Genomic DNA, 23,137 nt, shown 5'->3' with positions numbered 1-23,137 from the left:
TGCTTATATTTCTTTTACTCTGTGAGTTTAGGTGAAAAATTATCTACCCTAGTCTTGGAGGGCTATTTATATGTGGGAGCATCCCTGCATAGCTTGTGTGGATTTAATATTTTTTTGGCATGAGGGCTGTTTTTAGTTTGGATGCTTGCCATCTCTTTCCTCAGCATGTGCTCACTGTTATCCCCTTGATAGGGGATGTGCAGGGGTACGGCCCGTGTGCACTCCTGGGAAGGTGGGGGCAGCGGATGGCACCTGGTCGAGGGATTCTTGGCAGCAGTGGCAGCAGGCCACGCACGCTCCTGGGAAGGTGGGGGCAGTGACCAGTGCCTGCTCACAGGACCCTCAGCGGCAGCAGCGGTCTGTGCCTGCCTCTAGAGTCCGAGATGGCAGTGGTGGCTCTCGCCTACCCCTGGGGCTCATGTAGGCAGTGCCCTGCCGCTGGCTAGTGTGTGAGCAGAGAAAGAAGCTCCTATGGCGGTCCTGTCCGTCTCCTTGTGTGCCACCCAGCAATGGCACCCTGCCTCTCTGGCGGGCCCAGACCTTCTCCCATACCACACCCTAGTCCCCTCAGGCTGTCTCCACGCAGCCAACCCCTTTCCTCTCCCCAGGGTCTGACCTCTGAAGCCCGAGCCTCAGCTTCCAGCCCCCACCCGGCCCAGCGGACAAGCCTCTCAGGCTGGGGAGTGTCGGGCAGCAGCACTGACCCTCGGTGCAGGTCTCTCTCCACTCTACCCTCCACAGACCGGTTGCTGCGCTCTCTTCTGAGGCTCTGAAGTTCCCCCTCCCATCCTGGCTGATCTCCCCACCAGTGAGGGGACTTCCCAGTGTGTGGAAACCTTTCCTTTTTTTACTGGTCCTTCCCAGCGGTGCAGGTCCCATCCTGATTCCTTTCTCTCTTTATTTTTCTTTTTTCTTTTGTCCTTCCCAATTACATGGAGATTTTCTTGCCCTTTTGGAAGTCTGAGGTCTTCTGCCAGCATTCAGTAGATATTTTGTGAGAATCGTTCCACATGTAGATATATTTTGATTTAAACATTTTGATATGTATTTTCTGTAACATCTTCCATAAGATGTTACGGAAAACCCCGAATGAACTTTTTGGCCAACCCCATATTTGTGGGAGAAGGTGAGCTCCACATCCTACTCCTCCAGTTTGGTCCGATCTCAGCACATTTTTTTTTTTAAGAGGCTAGGGATGTTTCTAAACATCCTACAGTTCATGGGTCAGCCCTCCACGACAAAGATCTGTCTGGCCTAAAATGTCAATAATGCTGACATTGAGAGACCTTGATCTATGGTATTTCCCCCACAGAAACATGAAGAAAATGATGGGAACAATGCTGTATTTTGGTCTGAAAGGTTGGCTTCATCATTAGCTAAGTGACTTGCTCGCCTATTAAGGTTAATGTCAAATAGGTGGGATTCAAATTCATGCTTAGCAAAATTGCACATGACTTCATGACTACATGACTTCATGACTCCATGACTTGGTATTTCAGGAATGCTTGAGAATTTTAGAGTCATGCATGCAAAAATCTGCTGTACTTTCTTTTCTGTGTGTGTAAATAAATAACCTTCTTTCTCTCTCTTCTTTCTCTCTCTCCTCAACACACAACATTTAGCACAGATAGAGTGCCCTGCACTGTATGCTCAACTCGTGCTCATTGCGTTGTGAAGACTTTCCCATACCAACTAGTTTCTCATTTAGAGAGGGTTAAAAATGACTGTCGTAGACTCAGAAGGATTAATATTCTAATAACTAAAGGAGGTTGCTCTGGATAGGAAGTGAAAATAAAAACAAATTAAGGTGAAAAACTTAGAATAAGACTGTCAAACATGCTAATTAATTGTGGAGGTGGGAGTATCTTCTCGGGAGGAATTGAGTAATTTTTAAGTCTAGTTGACTCTAACAGAATAAGTATCTTCAGCACAATTGTGCATAACTTTTGTATCTCAAGACAGAAGATAGTTGGCACTCTTTATGCAGCTGTCTGAGTATTTTTCTGCAGGAAGAGACATGGTAGGTAGGGGGACCATCCCAAATGTAAAAGCTGAGGAGAAAACTTAAATCCCTCAAGGATCAGATTCCTTCTGCTATTGGAGAGGTGAAGTTTGAGAACTGCTAATCATATTTCTTTATACTTTTAATGTGCAACAGCACAAAGAAAAGAAATAATCAGAAAACAACAACTGATAGACCATTCAACTGATTTTCATCTAAGAATGATGCTTCCAAATTAGAGACAAGGTTATTTAAGAGGAGGAGGAGAGGTACTATCAGTAAAGATTAATGAGAAGATAGGTTGTGGTGGTGTGGGTACCATGACAGCCCCTACTGCTGTGAAGAGGTTCAGTTTGGGGACTTAAGACAAATGCACTGGATCAAGTCTAATTTCATTTAGAGACTATTATCGGTGGCCTAGTTTTGTTACAGTCCCATAGTTTTTGAAAATGTTCAAGTTTGGCAGCAGTTCAAACTAAATACTTAAAACATGTTTGTTTAGTACATGTTTAATACAGAACTTAGTTTAAAAATAAACTCAATATTTCAGTTTAATTCAGGGCTTAGCAAATTCTTCAAGTATATTTGGTGTTATGGGACATAGTGTTTTGTTTTTTGAGATGCTATTTCAAGGGGATTCTGGTTCCTGATTCAAACAGTTAGGTATGAACATTCCGTAGGACAGTCTCAGAATTAAAGCTATGTTGCAATCTTAGAAGAAATACTGGCCAGAGGTTTCCAAATTTTGTAAAAAAAAACAAAAAAAAAACACATCGATGTACAGATCCAGAAAGGTCAACAACCCCTAACAGATAAATACAAAGAAAACTACCTGTAGACAATAGCATAGTCAATTTGCTGAAAACAAGAAAATCTTGAAAGCAACAAGACAAAAATTACATTTCTTACAGGGGAACAATGATATGAATGATAACTAACTCACTGTCTGACAGTGGAGGCCAGGAGACAATGGAGCATCTTTAATGTGCTCAAAGGGGGGAGAAAACCTCCTGTTAACCCAGAATTTTTTATCTGTGAAAATATCTTTCAAAAATAAAGTTGAAAAGAAAAGCTAAGCAAATTATCACCATCAGGTATATACTACAAAAAAATGCTAAGGCAGATTCTTCAAACTGTAGAGAAATGATACCTGTTGGGAACTTAGATCTACAGGAAGGAGTGACTAGAAATGGTAAAATACATGCATATATATAAAAGAAAGAATGTCTTTAAAAAATAGACCTTATTTTTTAGAACAGTTTTAGCTCTAACAGCAAAATTGAGCAGAAGGTACAGAAGTTTCCCGTATACCTCTCTTCCCCTATACATGCATAGCATCCCCATTATCAACATCCCCTACCACACTTCAGTGGTACGTTTTTTTACAATTGATGAACCTCCACTGACACATTGTTATCACCCAAAGTCCATAGTTTACATTAGGGTTCAGCTTGGTGGTGTAAGTTCTCTGGGTTTGGACAAATGTATAATGACATGTATCTACCATTATAGTATTACCCCCCAACAGTCTCCTGGCAATCAGTGATGTTTTCACCATTTCCATAGATTTTTGCCTTTTCCAGAATGTCATATACTTGGAATCATATATTATGTAGCCTCTTCAGATTTGCTTCTTTCATTTAGTAATATGCATTTAAGTTTCCTTCATGTATTTTCATAGCTTGATAGTCATTTCTTTTTTTCACTGAATGATATTCCATTGTGTGGATGTATGATAGTTTATTTCTCCATTCCCTTACTGAAGGGTATTTTGGTTGCTTCCAAGTTTTGGCAATTATGAATAAAGCTGCTATAAACATTCGTTTTGCAGATTTTTGTGTGACATAAGTTTTCCGCTCGTTTAGGTAAACCAAGGAGCATGATTGCTAGATCGTATGGTAAGAGCACATTTACTTTTGCAATAAACTGCCAAACTGTCTTCCAAAGTGGCTGTATCATTTTGTATTCCCCGCAACAGCGAATGAGAGTTCCTGTTGCTCCACATCCTTGCCAGCATTTAGTGTTGTCAGTGTTCTGGATTTTGGCCATTCTAATAGGTGTGGAGCAGTATCTTGTTTTAATTTGCATTTCCTTGATGACATATAATGAGGAGTATCTTTTCATTTGCTTATTTGCTATCTTTATATCATCTTTGGTGAGGTGTATGTTAAGGTCTTTAGCCCATTTTTATTTATTTATTTTTAAATTTTTTTTTTTCATTTTTGGCTGTGTTGGGTCTTTGTTGCTATGTGCGGACTTTCTCTAGTTGTGGTGAGCGGGAGCTACTCTTCGTTGTGGTGCGCGGGCTTCTCATAGCAGTGGCTTCTCTTGTTGCAGAGCATGGGCTCTAGGTGCATGGGCTTCAGTACTTGTGGCACTCAGGCTCAGTAGTTGTGGCTCGCGGGCTCTAGAGCGCAGGCTCAGTAGTTGTGGCGCACGGGCTTCGTTGCTCCGCAGCACGTGGGATCTCCCTGGACCAGGGCTCAAACCCATGTCTCCTGCATTGGCAGGCGGATTCTCAACCTCTGTGCCACCGGGGAAGCCCTTTAGCCCACTTTTGGGGATTTTTGGGGTTTTTTTGTGTGTTTCGCGGGTGTCTCACTGCTGTGGCCTCTCCCGTTGTGGAGCACAGGCTCCGGACGCGCAGGCTCAGCGGCCATGGCTCACGGGCCTAGCTGCTCCTCGGCATGTGGGATCTTCCCGGACCGGAGCACGAACCCATGTCCCCTGCATCAGCAGGCGGACTCTCAACCACTGCGCCACCAGGGAAGCCCTAGCCCATTTTTAAATCGGGTTTTTTATTGTTGAGGTTTAAGCTCAGGGGTCAAACAAGAAATCCTAAGGGAAATTAGAAAATGTTTTGAATTGGATAATAAATATTGCAGTATATCAGACTTCCCTGGTGGTGCAGTGGTTAAGAATCCACCTGCCAATGCAGGGGACATGGGTTCGAGCCCTGGTCGGAGAAGATCCCGTGTGCCGCGGAGCAACTAAGCCTGTGCGCCACAACTACTGATTCTGCTCTCTAGAGCCCGCGAGCCGCAACTACTGAAGTCCGTGCACTGAGAGCACATGCTCCGCAACCTGAGAAGCCACTGCAGTGAGAAGCCTGCGCACTGCAACTAGAGAAAGCCCACGCACAGCAACGAAGACCCAATGCAGTCAAAAATGAATAAATAAATAAATAAATTTAAATTAAAAACAAATATTACAGTATATCAAAATTTGTGGGTATAGATTAAACAGTGCGTATGGGGGAATTTATAGCTTTAAATACTTATGTGAAAAAAGAGAAATTTAGAGTCAAGGATCCATTTCCACAAATAGGAAAAAGAAAATTAAGCCCGAAGTAAGTAGAAGGGAGGAACAATAGAGTGGAAATCAATGAAATATAAGAGTAGATTAAACAGTAGAGAAAATTAATCGAGGCAAAAGTTATTTCTTTAAAATAATAAAATTGACAAGCTCCTGCAGAACAAGAAAAAGGGAACACTGTATTTACCAATATAGGATAACAAAGAGGATATCATCTTGATGTTACAGCCATTAAAAGAATAAAAGGAGAATATTAGGCCGGTAAATTTGATAGTCAATTTAGATGAAATGGACAAACTCCTTGAAAAACACTGCTTACCAAAATTGACAAAAAAAATAGAAAATTTCAATAGCTCTATATTAAAGAAATTGGATTCATTATCAAACACTTCCTATAAAAATAACTTCCTACCAAGTTGGCTGCACTTTTGAATTCTATCAAACTTTTCAGATCCTATATAAACTTTTTCAGAAAACAGAGGAGCCACGGGACTTCCTAGATTATTTACTAAGGTCAGCATAATCCTGATATCAAAACCTGAGAAAGACATTATAAGAAAATTCAGATCAGTATCCCTCATGAATTATAGACATAAAAATTTTATTTTATTTATTTATTTATTTATTTTAAATTTTTATTTATTTATTTATTTATTTATGGCTGTGTTGGCTCTTCGTTTCTGTGCGAGGGCTTTCTCTAGTTGCGGCAAGTGGGGGCCACTCCTCATCGCGGTGCACGGGCCTCTCACTATCGCGGCCTCTCGTTGCGGAGCACAGGCTCCAGACGCACAGGCTCAGTATTTGTGGCTCACGGGGCCAGCCGCTCTGCGGCATGCGGGATCCTCCCAGACCAGGGCTCGAACCCCTGTCCCCTGCATTGGCAGGCAGACTCCCAACCACTGCGCCACCAGGGAAGCCCCAGACATAAAAATTTTAAACAAAAAATTAGCAAATCATATCCAGCAATATACAAAAACAGATAATACGTCATGACCAAGTGGGTTTATCTCAGGAATTCAAGATTGATTTAACATTTGAAAATCAATTAGTGTGATTCATGTATTAACAGAGTAAAGGGGGAAATCAAATGGTACAGATGAACTGGTTTGCAAGGCAGAAATAGAGACACAGATGTAGAGAACAAACGTATGGACACCAAGGGGGGAAAGCGGGGGTGGGATGAATTGGGATATTGGGACTGACATATATACACTAATATATATAAAATAAATAACTAATGAGAACCTGCTGTATAGCACAGGGAACTCTACTTCACTTCGCTGTACAGTAGAAACTAACACAACATTGTAAAACAACTATACCCCAATTAAGAAAAACGGGGGGCGGGGAAACCAACACAATCATCTCAATAGATATTAAAAAAGCATTTGACAAAATTCAACAACTAGTTATGGTAAAACCTTTAGCAAACTTGGAATAGAAAGGAAATTCCTCAGTCTGATAAAGACCACCTCTGAAAAACCTATAGCTAACATAAAATTTGTGCTTTTCTCCAAAGATTGGTAACAAGGTAAGGACATCCACTTTCACCACTTCTCTGTGTACTGCATGTAACAGCCAGTGCAATGAAACAAGAAATATAAATAAAGGCACAAGATTGTCTTTATTTACAGATGACATCATAGCTTTTGTAGGAAAATCCAAAGGAATCTATAAAATGACTACTAAGCCATCAGTGTGATATATGTAAAGAATCCTTCATGATCTGAGAAAATATAGTGTTAAATGGATTAACTAGATTACAGAATTGTACTGTGATGTGTTCTCAACCATGTTAAAATATTATGCATAAAATGGCTAGAAAGAAACCAAAACGGTAATACTGATATTTCCAAGTGGTAGGTTTATGCATGATAATTTACTGTATCTTCCAATTTTTAAATAATAAATGTACTATATATTTAGAAAAAAAAGTCAGATCTTTTAAAATCTAGTCATAACAGGCAGGAAACTTTAAGGCATTGAGAATTGCTCTTGTTACTGAAGCATGAAACAGACCTGAAACTGCATTTCACAGCCAATTTAAAAACCTACATTTTCACCCCAGTCAGAATTATGCTGCATTAAGTGGTAGCATACAAAGAGAATTCAGGAGATAATTTCCATCATTCAGAAATTTATATTATAGTGACATGTCAGGTATCCTGGTTCCATACTATTTTTTTTAATGAGCTCTGCTTTTATAAGTAATTTTTTCTATTAAGTAGCATATTTATTTATTTTTTAATTTATATATATTTTTAAAAAGAAAGAAAAAGTTGTGACCACTGTAAAATTTACTCTCTTTTTTCCTGATAAAAACATTCTCCCTCCGATGTTTCTCCCTCCATGTGCTCACTGAAGGGGGCACAAGTGAGACCTCCCAGGTGCGGGATGTGTTGATCTGGGTGGTGGCTAGAGGGGTGTTTGTGTAGAAAAATTAATCAAGTGATCTGTATATTTATGGTCTGTGCTTTTATTTTTGTGTGTAAGTTACACTTCAGTTCATTTATTTTAACAAGGAAATTTTGTGAAATATTTCTCTCTTCAGGGTTAATGTTGATGTTTTTATAGCCCTATACTTAAGAACATGCTCTCACATTTTAATTTCTCTCCTGCTTTAGAAACACATATCGCATGATTGAACAAGATGACTTTGACATTAACACCAGACTACACACAATTGTCAGAGGGGAAGATGAGGCAGCCATGGTGGAGTCAGTGGGCCTGGCCCTTGTGAAGCTACCAGATGTTCTTAACCGCCTGAAGCCTGATATCATGATTGTTCATGGAGACAGGTTTGATGCCCTGGCTCTGGCTACGTCTGCTGCCTTGATGAACATCCGAATCCTTCACATTGAAGGTGGGGAAGTCAGTGGGACCATTGACGACTCTATCAGACACGCTATAACGAAACTGGCTCATTATCATGTGTGCTGCACCCGAAGTGCAGAGCAACACCTGATATCCATGTGTGAGGACCATGATCGCATCTTGTTGGCAGGCTGCCCTTCCTATGACAAACTTCTCTCCGCCAAGAACAAAGACTACATGAGCATCATTCGGATGTGGTTAGGTATGTATCAGACTTCATTCAGTCTAATGGTTGCTTTTGTCCGAAAGTTTGGGTATGCTTCAATCCTTTGGAAACTACTGTGGATAGAATGTTCCAGTAGCAATCAGAAGGCCAAGGTTTTTAGTTCATAGATCTCGCCCTATGGTATGACTTCACCTCTCTGAGACTCACCTTTTCTATAAAATAAACTTAATGGATTGAATTTTTTAAATCTATGCTATTTTTATACAATGGAATGCTTTTAATCCATTAAATATAATGTTATAGGTGAATATTAGTTACAGGGACTGATCCTGATATATCAAAAAGGAAAAAAAAAGCAAGCTATAAAATTATATGTATAATGATACATTTTTATAAAAACAGTAACGTAGAAAGGTCGGTAAGTATGTGCACCAAGTCATTTATAATATTCACTTCTGGTTAGTAGAATTAAGGGGTTTTTTCCCCTTTATTTTGCTTTTTAGCACAATGAAAAAAATTGTTATTTTTAATTTTAATGCCTTTCTTATGGGCTTGTTGGAATACTCAGATGAGATAATGAATGTTGAAAGCAGTTATAAGGGATTATGATTATTATTAAAAAGCAGAAGTCATAGTTGTACCATTAGAGATTGTTACCTCTGTAAGTAAGCCTTAAGGTCTGAAATCTTCAATGATCAATGATCTGGATTCCTGGAAATTACTTTTTGCTAATCAGAGGCAAAGAAAACAGGTTTACAATGTCTATTAGTTAATTTATAGTGAGAGTACTATTTAGAGGGCCAATCAGGACTTACCGTCTATTTAGGTATTTAGGGCTTTCCTCTGTGAAGAGGTGGATCTGTTGACTAATGAAGTTAATAGTAAATTAATTTGGTGATTGTGTAATCAAAGTGATTGTGTATATTTTAAATCCAGATCACATTAGAACAGGAAATAAATTGGGCTTTTCTACTATATAAGTTAATTCATTCTATATATCTCTTATCCTTGGACAGATTCGTAACTATCAGGGAACCTGTCAAGATAATGCTGATGGAACAGGCTTCTTCTGTCTCTTCCATCTCCTTTCTGCATGCTTCTAAGTAAACATTCTTGCATTCTGTTCTGATTATAGTGTTAGCTCACTATGTCTTCAGAAAAGCTTTGTATTTCTGAAAAACTTGTAATGAATAGAAAATAACTCTTATAAAGCAGAATATAGCAAAATTGTACTTGTAGGGCTTAAGGTTCTCTTTGGAACCTTTTAAGCAGTTTGTGAAAAGAAGAATGACGAAATAGCAAAAACTAGATTTTTTTTTTTAAAACCAGTGGGGGAGAAAAAGACATTGAGCCAAAGCCACCTGTCCCTGGCAATAATACCTTTTGTGCAAAGCCTGTACCTGCTTCTCAACCTGCAATTTCTGACGTTATCCTTCTGCTTATAAGAAAAATAGTATTGGGTAAGCCACTCAGAACATGCAGCTTTGAAACCAGAACATTAATAAAAGTCCTAATAAAAATATTAGCAAAGTTAAAAAGACATGTTACATTCCTAATACTGAAAGAAATACCACAGTAAATATAGAACTTTTTGACCCCAAACCAAGTAATGGTACCATAGTGGAAAGGGTTGTGTGGAAGGGCTGAAGCTGCTGAGTTCTGGAGACAAAGGCAGATAAATGTCAGAAGTCATACATCAAGGACCAGGTGCAGGCTTTGCACAAAATGTATTATTGCCAGGGATGGGTAGCTCCAGCTCATCGCTCTGTGTTTTCTTTTTCACTGTTCTTTTTTTACTACTTTGTACAAAAATTTAGTAATTATATCCCCACCCCTCCCCCAGTTTAGAACATGATATGGGACCAGTCATTTTTTAAAATAAAATTTTGGAGCCTGTAGTCTTTTAAATCAAATACTACTGAAGATTCTTAGTAAAAAATTTCTGTTACCATTAAATCATAAAAAGTAACTGCTGGGCTTCCCTGGTGGCACAGTGGTTGAGAGTCTGCCTGCCGATGCAGGGGACCCGGGTTCGTGCCCCGGTCCTGGAAGATCCCACATGCCGCGGAGCAGCTGGGCCCGTGAGCCATGGCCGCTGAGCCTGTGCGTCCGGAGCCACAACAGTGAGAGGCCCGCATACCGCAAAAAAAAAAAAAAAAAAAGTAACTGCTACTGATTGAATTTGGATTAATGATAAACATAGTTCATGATAAAGTTGATCATTAAAATTAATATCACAAAGAAATATATTCTTTCATTAAAAATAAGTGAGTAGAAAAAAACAAAACAAAAAAATGAGTAGAGCTCATCTTCAGTTTTATGGGATAATATAGGCCCTGTTGCAGAATTCTTTGTGTTATTTGGCATGGCACTGTCCATTCAAATCTTTTGCACTTTACATTTTTGCTGAGGAACTGTCCTTGGGATCCCAGCCTGGGGATGAGTGAAGCCTTTCTAGTCCTTTGAACAGAGTTAGAAAACACTGGTGGTTTGTTGAATCTGGTGGGCAGTAGTGGGGAAATGCCTATGCATTATATGAAATTTATTTCATGCTCAATCAACCTCTAAATGCCCTGATTTGCAACACATTATTACTCATTAATATTGCTGATAATTCATTAGAAACTCTAGTTAGAAATTGGGAAGAGTCACATTTTTCTAACGCTTTGAAATATTTTGAATTTTAAAACAATAAAGTCTAGTGTCTACTATTTAAAATTATATATTTTGTTTGTGGTAGCAAGCACCTTTGTAAAACGTTAAAAGTTCCCTGAAGAATCCTTGGACTTGTTGCTGTAAGTTCTTATCCTTTGATCCGAATTTGGATGCCCTGCTTAGAATGTGACAAATTGTTTTTTCCTTAGAATTTTAAAACATAGACTTTGGGGTCTTGCTTTTTAGAATTTGCTTCTTCCTCCTTTAAGTTCTTAACTAATGAAGCAATGTGGTTTGATTTTCTTTCAACAGGTGATGATGTAAAATCTAAAGATTACATTGTTGCACTACAGCACCCTGTGACCACAGACATTAAGCATTCCCTAAAAATGTTTGAACTAACATTGGATGCACTTATCTCATTTAACAAGCGGACCCTAGTTCTGTTTCCAAATATTGATGCAGGTAATTTAACTTGAAAATGAAAGTATGCCACCTACCTTTTCAGTTTTATGTTTCTATTATGTCTTCTTTTGACCGACCTTCCTATCTTGCTCATCTTATCATTGAAGGCCATTCTATTCTGAAATGCATTCTGATTTTCAAAGGATCGCCAATTTTGCAGTAGATTGAGGAGTTTGCGATATTATTGTCAAGTCTAGCAGAAACTTAATAGGAAAGAAATAAGTACTTTAAAAAAAAATCTCAAATCTCCATTCTAGTTTCATGTTTAGTCTCTTCCCTCCAGTTTCCATCAACGAGAAAATGCAATAGCCAAAACCATTTTTTTTTTTTTTAGATTCCATATATATGTGTTAAGCATATGGTATTTGTTTTTCTCTTTCTGACTTACTTCACTCTGTATGACAGACTCTAGGGAGGGAGACACAAGACGGAGGAGATAATGGGGATATATGTATATGTATAGCTGATTTGTTATAAAGCAGAAACTAACACATCATTGTAAAGCAATTATACTCCAATAAAGATGTTTAAAAAAATGCAATAGCCAAGAGATATAAACCTTAGAAGCTGAAAGAGTGTCTCTAGGAAAGTAATGATCCTACTGACTGCAGTAAAATAGCCATTATTTTTATTTCTTGTTCTCTTATTTATGTTAGCTATACCTTAATTTAATCTTTAGATCTCTAGTTCCCAACCAGTTGATCCTTAAGCCTAACCTGATTGATCACCTACTGGTGGATGGAACCAGTGCTAGTAAGACCTTAGGTTAATGGTAGGGATATATAAATGGGAAATGCCAGAGCAGGGCCTGATACTGAGGGATTTTCAGATACTGGTTATTATTAGCTGATACCACTCATTGCTGAGCTCTTAGGCATTTTTTGGTAAAGGAGGCAGGATCCCTTCTCTGCAGTGCCAAGATGTCACCATCTTACACTGAAAGAATCCTTCCCTTAGTGTGTCTTGAATAATCTTTTCCGTTAGGGGGAACAAAGTAGGGTGTTAGTAGGAAAAAAACTTTAAGACCCCCCGACCCAGATTTCATCCAGGTTATGTATCAATATTTCAAAAACCTTAATATTTATTCTTTTCTAATCCTTTAAATTTTTGCATAAATATTTATAATGTAATTATATCTCTTCTTCAGTATTCATTGTCAGTGATATTCTGTTTGTAATATACCTTCCTTATTGTATATACTTTAGAATTTGAGATTTTTTACCCCTATGAAAGAAAAGGGTCCCAGGAATGCCTAAATCATGTCTGCCACTCGCCTCTCCTTTTCACAGGGTTTTTGATAAAATATACACAGGGAACAAGAGGGAAATAAGAATCAAGGCATCACTTTCTCATTATCTGACTTAGTGCCCCATTCCCTAATGTAGGGTTTTCTGGAAAACAGGTTTAGTGCCTGTCGTTTAGATATAGGGCCAAAGAGAAGCCTTCAGTTGAACCCAAATCTGAATCTTGGAATAGTCGCAGCTTCTGGCATGCCCTGCACTACACGAGTTCTAGGTAATGACTGGCACGTTCTGGCAGGAGAGAAGTGGCCGGGCCTGCTCTAAGGAGTTAGCCCCTGAGTCTGCTGCCTACCTTGCCATGGAGAAAGTTAAAAGGAGAACACATGCATGCCCAGCTTCTGTTAAATTCACGGCTCCTGCACACCAGTGGACACGGTGTGGTCATGGTCCTGTCTTGTAACTGATCAGGTTAGCTTCCTTGCCCGCCTTGGTCACATTCACTAGGAAAGGGTAGAGAGGCAAGCAGAGGGGCATTGAATATCGTCTCCCCCTCATACATCCGTAACTTTTCAAAAAAAAGTCATGCATTTAAAGTAAAATATCAGCCACAGTATCAGAATCTATCTGTATTTGCTTAGAGCTTGTTTAGTCCACGTAAGAGGGAGTGCTTGCTGTCCCATTGAGCTGTCATTAGTGTAGATGTGAGCATAGCTGAGGCAGAGGCCCTCTGATCAGCTTGGTATGTGGAGCCCGAGACCTTTCCATTTAGGAACTCCTGGCTTAAGAGATAGAGACTGTTGGCCTGTCTTGAGCCTCTTAATTGGTAAGGTAAGAGCTTTTACTGGGGTGTTAGTATTTGCTTTGTGGAGTGCTGTTTGAAGAGACCCACTGCTGCTGTTTAAAGTTTCTAGATGAGTTGAAACAGAGGGCTGACCAGATGCTTTGGATGTTCATCATTCATGAAAAGATCAGTAATTAAAAGGACTATTTCCCTAATAACTGTTATGAGTTTTTATAGGGGGTATTTCTTTAAGTGGGGCTATACTTGCCAATGATAATTGTTCCTTTATCTCGTAAACCATTTAACAGTTGGTTCTTTTCATTTTCACAGGCAGCAAAGAGATGGTTCGAGTGATGCGGAAGAAGGGCATTGAGCATCATCCCAATTTTCGTGCAGTTAAACATGTCCCATTTGACCAGTTTATACAGCTGGTTGCCCATGCTGGTTGTATGATTGGGAACAGCAGCTGTGGGGTACGAGAGGTTGGAGCTTTTGGAACACCTGTGATCAACCTAGGAACACGTCAGATTGGAAGAGAAACAGGTATTTACCTTTGCTTATATTTCAACTGACTAAGCTTAATACATTTGTATGAGTTATTATAAAGTATGCACGTATCAGTGCCGGCATATATGTTTATCAATAAGTGAGTGAATGAGGTTAATGACCAATTGTAGCCTGAAACCTATAGGTAGCACACAATGATTACCAAATTTTTTATTGTCTTTGTAATATCAGAGCTAAGAGTTTCTTAGTTAATTATGGTCTTTGATGGCTGTGTTTAAGAGGGAATGTGGTTGAATGTGTTATATGAATGCTAGTCTTTCGTTTTCCTGTGCCCAGTAAAATGAAGAAGGGAATCAACAGTAACTCTTACACTTTTGGTTTGAGTAGTGGGGGTATTCTTTCCTGATATGGAGGACCCTGAGGAAGGAATAATTTGGGAGCGGGTAGAATTAAGAGTTCTCTAATGGCCATGTTAAGTTTGAGATGCCTATTAAATATGAGTGGAGATGGCAGGTTGGCAGCTATGTTGTTCCAGGGAGAGTTGAAGTTGAAGATACGAATTTGAGAGTGATGGCGTATAGATGGTGTTTAGTTAGGATCTCAGTTCAGCTGCTGTAAGAGAGAGACCCAAAATAATAGTGCCTCAGATAAGTTAGATTTTCTTTGTTTCTCACTGGTAAGTCATCAGAGACTTAGCCTCCATCTATCTTATTGATGGCTGCTCCAGCTCTTTCTGTCAAGTGCACATTTTAGCCACTGGGAAAGGAGGAGAGGGGAAGATGTCCTTCCCTCTAAAAGCACCACTTGGAAGTTGCAAGTATTTCTTCATACATGCTATCAGAATGTCGTCACATGGCCACATCCAGCTGCAAGGGTAGCTGAAGAATACATATACCCTTTAGCTGGGTGATCAGATGCAAAGCTAAAAATTCTGCTACTGTTCAAAAGATATTGAGGATAATGACACACTCTGCCAGAAATGGTATTTAAAACCAAGGGATGAAATGAGGTTACCCAGGGGGAACATGTAAATAGGGAAGAGAATGGAGCCTAGGACCAAACTCTGGAGCCCTTCTGATGAGGAGGGAAGGGCCAGGAGGGAAGACTGAAAAGGAACTGCCAGAAAACCAGGAGTGTGATATTATTAAAGCCCAGAAAAGAAAGGGTTTCAAGGAGATGGTGTTGAATGATGCTGAGAGTTCAAATAAGATGTGTGAACATTGGATTTGGTACCAGGGTCTTCTATCAAAAGCAGTCTGTCCTGGGACTTCCCTGGTGGCACAGTGGTTAAGAATCCACCTGCCAAGGCAGGGGACACAGGATCGATCCCTGGTCCAGAAAGATCCCACATGCCGCGGAGCAACTAAGCCCATGCACCACAACTACTGAGCCTGTGCTCTAGAGCCTGTGAGCCACAACTACTGAGCCTGCATGCCACAACTGCTGAAGCCTGCACGCCTAGAGCCTGTGCTCCACAAGAGAAGCCACCGCAATGAGAAGCCTGCGCACCGCAACGAAGAGCAGCCCCCGCTCACCTCAACTAGAGAAAGCCCACGCGCAGCAACGAAGACCCAATGCAGCCAAAAATTAATAAATTTATTAAAAAAAAAGATTTCTCTTAAAAAAAAAAAGGCAGTCTGTCCTTTCTGCCACTACACTTACACAAACACGTGCCCCTCCATCCTTTCCTTCTTACCTTCTTTACATTGGAGGGTGTGGGGTCACCCCTGCCTGTCCACTGCTCTGCCTTCTGCCTGTGTTCTGAATCCCCACCCCTCTTGCCTTCTCAAGGACGTTTCTCTTCCATGTATCTTTAGCCTCCTCAGCATTTAAACATGCCTAAGTCTCTGGTATCTTCAAAACAAAACAATACAAAACAACCTCTCCCCAGCCACCACCCTTCTGCTTTTCTCCTCTCCATAGCCAAGTCTATTGAAAAAGCATGTCATTGTCACTGTATTTACTCCCTCAAATTGGTCAGAAAATGTATGGAAAGGAAGTGACTGCATCAACAGCTGACTGGCCAGTTGACTAACTGGCAGCCTGTCCTGACCAGTTGATCCCACAAGTGGCTGAGTAGACGGAAGGTAGGGCAGATGGAAAGAGTGGACATGCTGGATGAATAGATGAGTGGCAGGTGGATACTGGATTAATTGCCTTATTTATTCCAATAAACAAACAAGAGCTTGATTTATTCTCTTTGGGAATAAAGGAACCTACAGCCCCTTAAGTATCTGATATATGGAGATCTTGCTGAGAGTGCTTTAAAAGGTATAAAGTAGAAAAGTTCATCTCTCTAATAGAAGACTTGTTTGAAGCCTTCTGGGTTACAGGGCTACTTATGAGCACGACACACTGCTCATTTCTATATTCTTTGGTTTCTCCCACTTCCGAATCACCATACGGCACTGGATTTACCTAGGGGAGAATGTCCTTCATGTCCGGGATGCTGACACCCAAGACAAAATATTGCAAGCGCTGCACCTTCAGTTTGGTAAACAGTACCCTTGGTGAGTGTATACTTTTAAAGTGATTTAAAACAGGAGCTGCTTTGGGCACCATTTTCAAGCTGTTTAGTCATCCTAATGGTGCTCTCATTCTACATCCTTAGAGGTCCCTATCTGCTGGTGAGACAGGGCTTGCTAATATACCCCCTATTACTCTACCAAGGGTTCCAGTGGAGAATAATTTGTCCCAGTTAATTAATATAACACTTCTGCTAGGAACTACTGCTTTAGCCTATTTTGAATTTCTGTAAGTATTAGAAAGTAATGTAACAATTTTCTTTAAAAATAGTATAGTTCAGCATTTTAATTTAGACTATCCTTTCTGTTTCAAATTAATCAGATTTTCCTTTATTTGAACCTTTTTTTCTGAAAATATTTTTTCCCTACAAAAGTAAAGATGAAAACCAAAAAAGCAAAAAAAAATTTTTTTACTGTCCCAAACTATGATATATTCTGAAATTGGCTTAACAAAGATAATTTTTCTTTGATCTTACAGGCAATTTGTTAATGATATCTCAGGAGGAAACAGTTGTATTTCAATCAACAATGGTTTTAGATATTCTATTGATAATATGAAGGTATTTAGTTACAGTGTTGCTGAAGAGATCCAGATGTTGTTATTTTAAAAGAAGAAGCCCAAACTATTTATTACCTGAAATTTCAGATTCCAATAATACTATGTCCTCAATATAATTTAATATGTATAAGAGAAACAATTTAATAGACTTTTTGGACATTGCAGTTCAAAGATATATGGGGATGGAAATGCTGTTCCGAGGATTTTGAAGTTTCTCAAATCTATTGATCTTCAAGAGCCACTACAAAAGAAATTCTGTTTTCCTCCTGTGAAGGATAACATCTCCCAAGATATTGACCATATTCTTGAAACTCTAAGTGCCTTGGCTGTTGATCTTGGTGGGACGAACCTCCGAGTTGCAATAGTCAGCATGAAGGTAAAGTAACTCCTAAGGTCTTAACTTTATATCCCATATGAGTAGTTGATTTTTTTAAAGTGTGGTTGGAAGGTAGGACTAGAAACATACACAAGAGCTTGTAATCATTTGCCCACAGTATTGACTTTTGGTTCCATTACAATGTGTGTCTCACTATTTTACTAATCAGTAACATTTTAAAGAAGTAAAGTTCTCAGGGAATCCAAGTTAGTAGACTTAAGTTGACAATGGGAGACCCATTAGGCATCAGAGAGAGCATCTGCCACCCAGGAGACCTGAAATTCTATACTTGGTAACAGCTTGGAGCATGGAGTATGTTGATTACTCTCACTACCCAGGGGATGGTGTCTGCAAATGGTGAGGGGAATTGCTTCTCCTCTAGATCATGATTTTAGTTGCATACAGCATACCTTCAATCTCTTAACCAAACCATCACCACAGTGTAGACAGAGCCTTTATAAAACACCAAACTGTCCATGTTAAAATGATCTCTGGGGCTTCCCTGGTGGCGCAGTGGTTGAGAGTCCACCTGCTGATGCAGGGGACACAGGTTTGTGCCCCGGTCCGGGAAGGTCCGGGAAGATCCCACATGCCGAGGAGCAGCTTGGCCCATGAGCCATGGCTGCTGAGCCTGCGCATCCGGAGCCTGTGCTCCGCAACGGGAGAGGCCACAACAGTGAGAGGCCCGCATACTGCAAAAAAAAAAAAAAAGATCTCTGATGACTTACCAAGGAAGAATAAACCTAACAGAAAAATCTTTGTTTGAAGCATTGTAGATGCGTGAAGTTTCAGGAATCCATGAGAAATACAGAGGATTTTAAACACAAAGTTGTTTAGATAAAATAAAAGTAAAACAAAACATAATTTTATCTAGTGAAGACAAAGCCCTCCTTTATAAATACTCTTTAAAAAGTATTAATAGAAAAATATTTTCTTAACATAAAGATGATATATTCCATATCAATGGCGAACACCCTCTGTAGTGGCATTTCTAGAGGCATTCCTGTTAAAATCAAGTGGAAAAGAAGGATGTTTTCTGCAACATTTAACATAATTCTCAAAGTTAGGAAGGGAATAAAGCAAATAGCAAAAATGGCGATTGTGGACAGGGTAAAACAAAAAATATTATTTATAGACAATATGAATAAACCAACAAGCTTGTAGAATTAATAGCACAATTGAGTAAAATGGCTAGATATTATGATAAATATATAAATATCAATAACTTTTTACTTATATGAAATTGTAGGTAAAGATTTGAGTTTTTCTGTAGGTGAGTATTTGTCAACCCTGATTGCACATTAGTGTTACCTGGAAGCTTTAAAAAATATATGGATGCCTGACTCCCACCCCAGACTAGTTAGATGCCAGTCTCTGGGGGTAGGGACTAAGCATCAGTATTTGTTCAAAGCTGCCCAGGTGATTCTGATGCACAGTGAAGGCGGAGAAGCACAACTAGGTTTATTTTTAATGACAATCATTAGTGACAGCTTTAACCCTTGTAAATGGATAAAAATCTGTTAATAACAGAAGAATGGAAAAAGTGATCCTATTTAGAACAACAGAACTTATAAAATAAAGTTTTCTGGTTTCCTAAACCAGAAAACTATGTGATCTATAAAAAGAAAATCTAAAAACTTTACTATAAAATATAAAGGCTTGAAAAATATCCTGGTTAGGAGTGCTGAGTATTTTTTTAAATGTCATCACTTTCCAAATTGAATTATGAGTTTAACGTAATTCTAGTCAGTATTTCAGTGAGGTTTTTTAAAGTTTAAAACCACATTATTCTGAAATTTACTTAAAATAATACACAAGTGAGAAGAGGAAAGAAATTTAAAAACAAGAATAATTAGGAGGGACTGTCCCTGATTGGTATTAAAACATGTCACCAAGCACAGCAATTTAAACATCATGGTTCCATACCATTGTTGACTTCAGTTATGGCAGATGATTAAAGCTTAATGACTTAGGGTATTTATTTAGTTGCTTCAGTATTTAAACAAGGCAATTTTGTCAACCTGAAAGAGTTAAAAATGACCTTTTAATGACGATTCAGATTAGCCAACATTCACCTTATGTTTAAGAGAGGGCCCATCTGGTTGGCTGTGGAGTTGTCATTGCTTCAACGGCCATATGCTAGGTTGTCTTCCCAGGAAACTACTTGAGTGTATCCCAGGGCTGGCCCAAGCCAGACAGTGGACTCCTTCCCCAGCAGTCATCTGACTCTGCAGTACTGTCCTAGAGTAATGTCTGATTTATCACGAAAAAGGTCAAAGATTCACTGCATGCTCCTTAGCTGAGACCCATGAGACAGATCTGTTTTTTCTCTTTTAGGGTGAAATAGTTAAGAAGTATACTCAGTTCAATCCTAAAACCTATGAAGAGAGGATTAATTTAATCCTACAGATGTGTGTAGAAGCTGCAGCAGAAGCTGTAAAACTCAACTGCAGAATTTTGGGAGTAGGTGAGATTGTAAATTACATACCTAAGCAATGTTCATTTTAATGTACAAAGTTTGCTGAGTTCAGATGCATGATGGAACATCAGGTCACTGTCTGCCCTGTGTGTAGATGGCTCCAGGTCCTGTCTGTGGGCCCCAAGCATGGGGCCTTCCTGGGACCCCAACAAATATTGTGAGAGAAGCATTGATGGAACTGTCAATCTATGGGGAGCCACAGATTTAGCTCAGAACTGCCTTACATTTCCTTGCAGTCTTGGTAATGTTTGTTTTAGGAGATCTTGGGTGAATTAATTTGTGTTCCAAGCCCAGAAAGTCAGCACATTTTTCTGAGATTGCTCATCAGAATCATTTTCCTTGTGTTTGTGGTGGAGCTCAGGCATTTCCACAGGTGGCCGTGTAAATCCTCGGGAAGGAATTGTGCTGCATTCAACCAAACTGATTCAGGAGTGGAACTCTGTGGATCTCAGGACCCCACTGTCTGACACTTTGCATCTCCCAGTATGGATAGACAATGATGGCAACTGTGCTGCCCTGGCAGAAAGGAAATTTGGCCAAGGAAAGGGCCTTGAAAACTTTGTGACACTTATCACAGGCACAGGTAAGAGGAGTAGAGATGGCTGCTTCAGGAGCTAGGGTGTGTGCTGGGGCACGTGCCTTTACCACTCAGCCAGGCAGTTTACAAGTCAGCTTTCACCTTCACTTCCTGCTTGAGTAGAGCCTGAAGGTGAGAGCTGAGGGCCCGCCCAGGTCTTTTCTCAGCATGTGCCCAGCCCTGTGCATGCATGTGGCCTTCTAAATTCCCAGGAATCATCCGAGCTATTCAAAGCCCTTATTCCCCAAAGCTGCTCATTGCTCATTCCCCAGGATTTCCTCCTACTCTTTGGTTAGTATATTGTTTGTCACAACTGTTGTCCATTGCCCTAGGCAGTAGAGACTAATAACTATATTTTGCCTTTAAATGTTTTTGATTAGTGCCCCCTGGATAGCCTCCTCAGCCCTGGGAAAGTTCTGGGGTAGGTGAGATAAAGGCAAGCCCTTTGAGCTGGTCCTCCGGGAGCCACCAAGCAGGTCAAAACAAACCACCACAATTTTTTCAGAAGAAGGTTCATTCTGCTCTCTCCAGTATTGCCATCTGTACTGGCAATGTAGGCTATTATTCTAGGCCATCGCCAAGCTGGGGGGTGAGGGGTGGGCGTGATGGGACCAGAAAATGCCAGACATCTCTAAGATTCAGCCATTTTTTTCTCGATTAATTATTCCCCTGGTTGTTGTAAAGTTTTGGTTAGTTTCCAGAGTTCCAAAAAACTCGATTCTGACAGTTTTTGCCAGTTTGTTCATTGCTTTAGTGGAGGGCTGGGCTTTTGGAGTTCCCTACTCTGCCACTTTTGCTGATGTCCCAATTTGTTGTTTAAATGAGAAGATGGGCTCAGCTAGTCAGTGTTCGAGGCAGCACTTGGTCCCACATATGCCTAACTTCAAACCGTGTGTGCTTTTTTTTTTTTAATTGGGGTATAGCTGTTTTACAATGTTGTGTTAGTTTCTACTGTACAGCAAAGTGGAGTTCCCTGCGCTATCCTAATATGTATAAAACCGTGTGTGCTCTTAAACTCCACATTATACTACCTCCCTAATGCTGAGCTCATGCACTTCTCTTAGTCTTGGACACAGTTTTAGCAAGCTTGGATATCATTTCCTAGTTCAGAGCAGTAATAACCTGCAAATTAGAGGAGTGAGGGTTGATGAGTAGGTGCCACAAGAAGTAAGAGATGGCAGGACAAGTCTAAAATGCAGACCCTATTAAAGCAAAATGCCCTTTACCCCTTACTAACTCAACTCCATAACAAAAAATAGTCATCAATATTCATAATTATTGAATCATAGATTTTTAGACATGGTGGCATTACGAAGAGGCAAAACCATGTTTCATATTCTCTGTTTAAGAAAGCAGGTGGTGTATGAAACCTTTCGGAAAGATTGTCTTATCTTGGGTTTCTCCCACAGCGGAGCCTGAGACAAGGAGTTCAGTGTGGGTATTTTATTTTGGAGGTGATTCTGAGAAGCAGGAGTGAGGGAGTGGGAAGAGTGGGACAGAGCAGGGGAGCCATTCGAGGACGTATTATCAAAGGTGCCTTGAGGACAGTGGGGGCTGAAATCAACCAGAACCTCCCAGAAAGCCTGCAGAATACTACCCAGAGTTGTCCACTTAATCTGCTGGCTCCTGTCTCTCCTTGGTTGACAGTTGCTTCTGGGCAACTGTGCTTGCATGGCTGCTAGGCTCTTACTTGAGTGTTGGAGAAGGCCTTGGTGAGAACCAAGTTGACATCATAGTGAGCCAAGCAGATGCAACACAGGGCACTGGAGGATCAGCTGAAAATATTTCCATACAAAATGATACCAGGTAAAGCTTTGGTACTTAGTAAGTTTCAGCTATCTAGGAAAGTAGGCACCGTATAGAACCTCACATTCCAAAGCTTTGCTAAACAGAGGAGGCATTGCCATAGCACAGTTTTCTGTTTCAGGTGCAGAGCCACTTCAGTGATTGTCGTCTCTCACTCTAGGAATTGGCGGGGGGATCATCCATCAGCATGAACTGATCCATGGCAGCTCCTTCTGCGCTGCAGAGCTTGGCCACATTGTGGTGTCCCTGGATGGGCCTGACTGTTCCTGTGGAAGCCATGGGTGTATTGAAGCATATGCCTCTGGAATGGCCTTGCAGAGGGAAGCAAAAAAGCTACATGATGGTCGGTTTCTTTCACCTGAGGAATTAAACAGCCAAATGGTAGACAAGTACTTCAAAGTAGATATTCCAAAGACAGCTGAATGCTGACACCAGAACTTTTAACCTTTTCACTCCCTAGAGGAAAATCAGGGCTCCACATACTGCAGCTCAAAGTCTCCTTGGTCCTGACCAGTATTAATACCCTTCCTCTCCAGCACTGGGAGGGCCGGGGTCTTGAGCTCCAGGATAGCAGGGGAGATGTCTTTCATTTTTGCCTTCTCAGCCCCTAGCACAGGTTGGGTACTTAATACAGATTTTATTGGAGAATTAAATGGATGAACATATTATAGTTTTTCAGCTCTGAGAGGTTTATCTGAATTACACCTATTTCTGGACATGTTATAAATGTCAGGATGGTTTCTAGTCTAATGCAAGAGGGTGTCGTTTAATATCATTACAACATGGTGTGTCAAGTGCAATGAGAACGA

The 23,137-nt window shown here is 40.1% G+C and overlaps 1 protein-coding gene across 3 annotated transcripts in view; it reads left to right on the top strand.

Annotated features, from left to right (window-relative positions):
• GNE (glucosamine (UDP-N-acetyl)-2-epimerase/N-acetylmannosamine kinase) overlaps positions 1-23,137 on the top strand; it is a 38,867-nt gene that overhangs the window by 11,079 nt on the left and 4,651 nt on the right. For 2 of the 3 annotated variants that reach the window (XM_081238397.1, XM_081238398.1), the window contains 8 exons: positions 7,942-8,393; positions 11,325-11,477; positions 13,830-14,042; positions 16,429-16,516; positions 17,256-17,466; positions 19,804-19,933; positions 20,307-20,528; positions 22,489-22,671. In XM_081238397.1, coding sequence (XP_081094523.1) covers positions 7,942-8,393; positions 11,325-11,477; positions 13,830-14,042; positions 16,429-16,516; positions 17,256-17,466; positions 19,804-19,933; positions 20,307-20,528; positions 22,489-22,671 — 1,652 coding nt within the window. The remainder of the gene's footprint in view (positions 1-7,941; positions 8,394-11,324; positions 11,478-13,829; positions 14,043-16,428; positions 16,517-17,255; positions 17,467-19,803; positions 19,934-20,306; positions 20,529-22,488; positions 22,672-23,137) is intronic. The other variant, XM_081238399.1, reaches the window with a different exon arrangement.

The sequence above is a fragment of the Mesoplodon bidens genome, assembly GCF_964165515.1.
Source record: "Mesoplodon bidens genome assembly, chromosome: 6".
Classification (NCBI taxonomy): domain Eukaryota; kingdom Metazoa; phylum Chordata; class Mammalia; order Artiodactyla; family Ziphiidae; genus Mesoplodon; species Mesoplodon bidens.
Note: the sequence above shows the minus strand (reverse complement) of the source record. Positions and strands in the feature narration are given on the sequence as shown.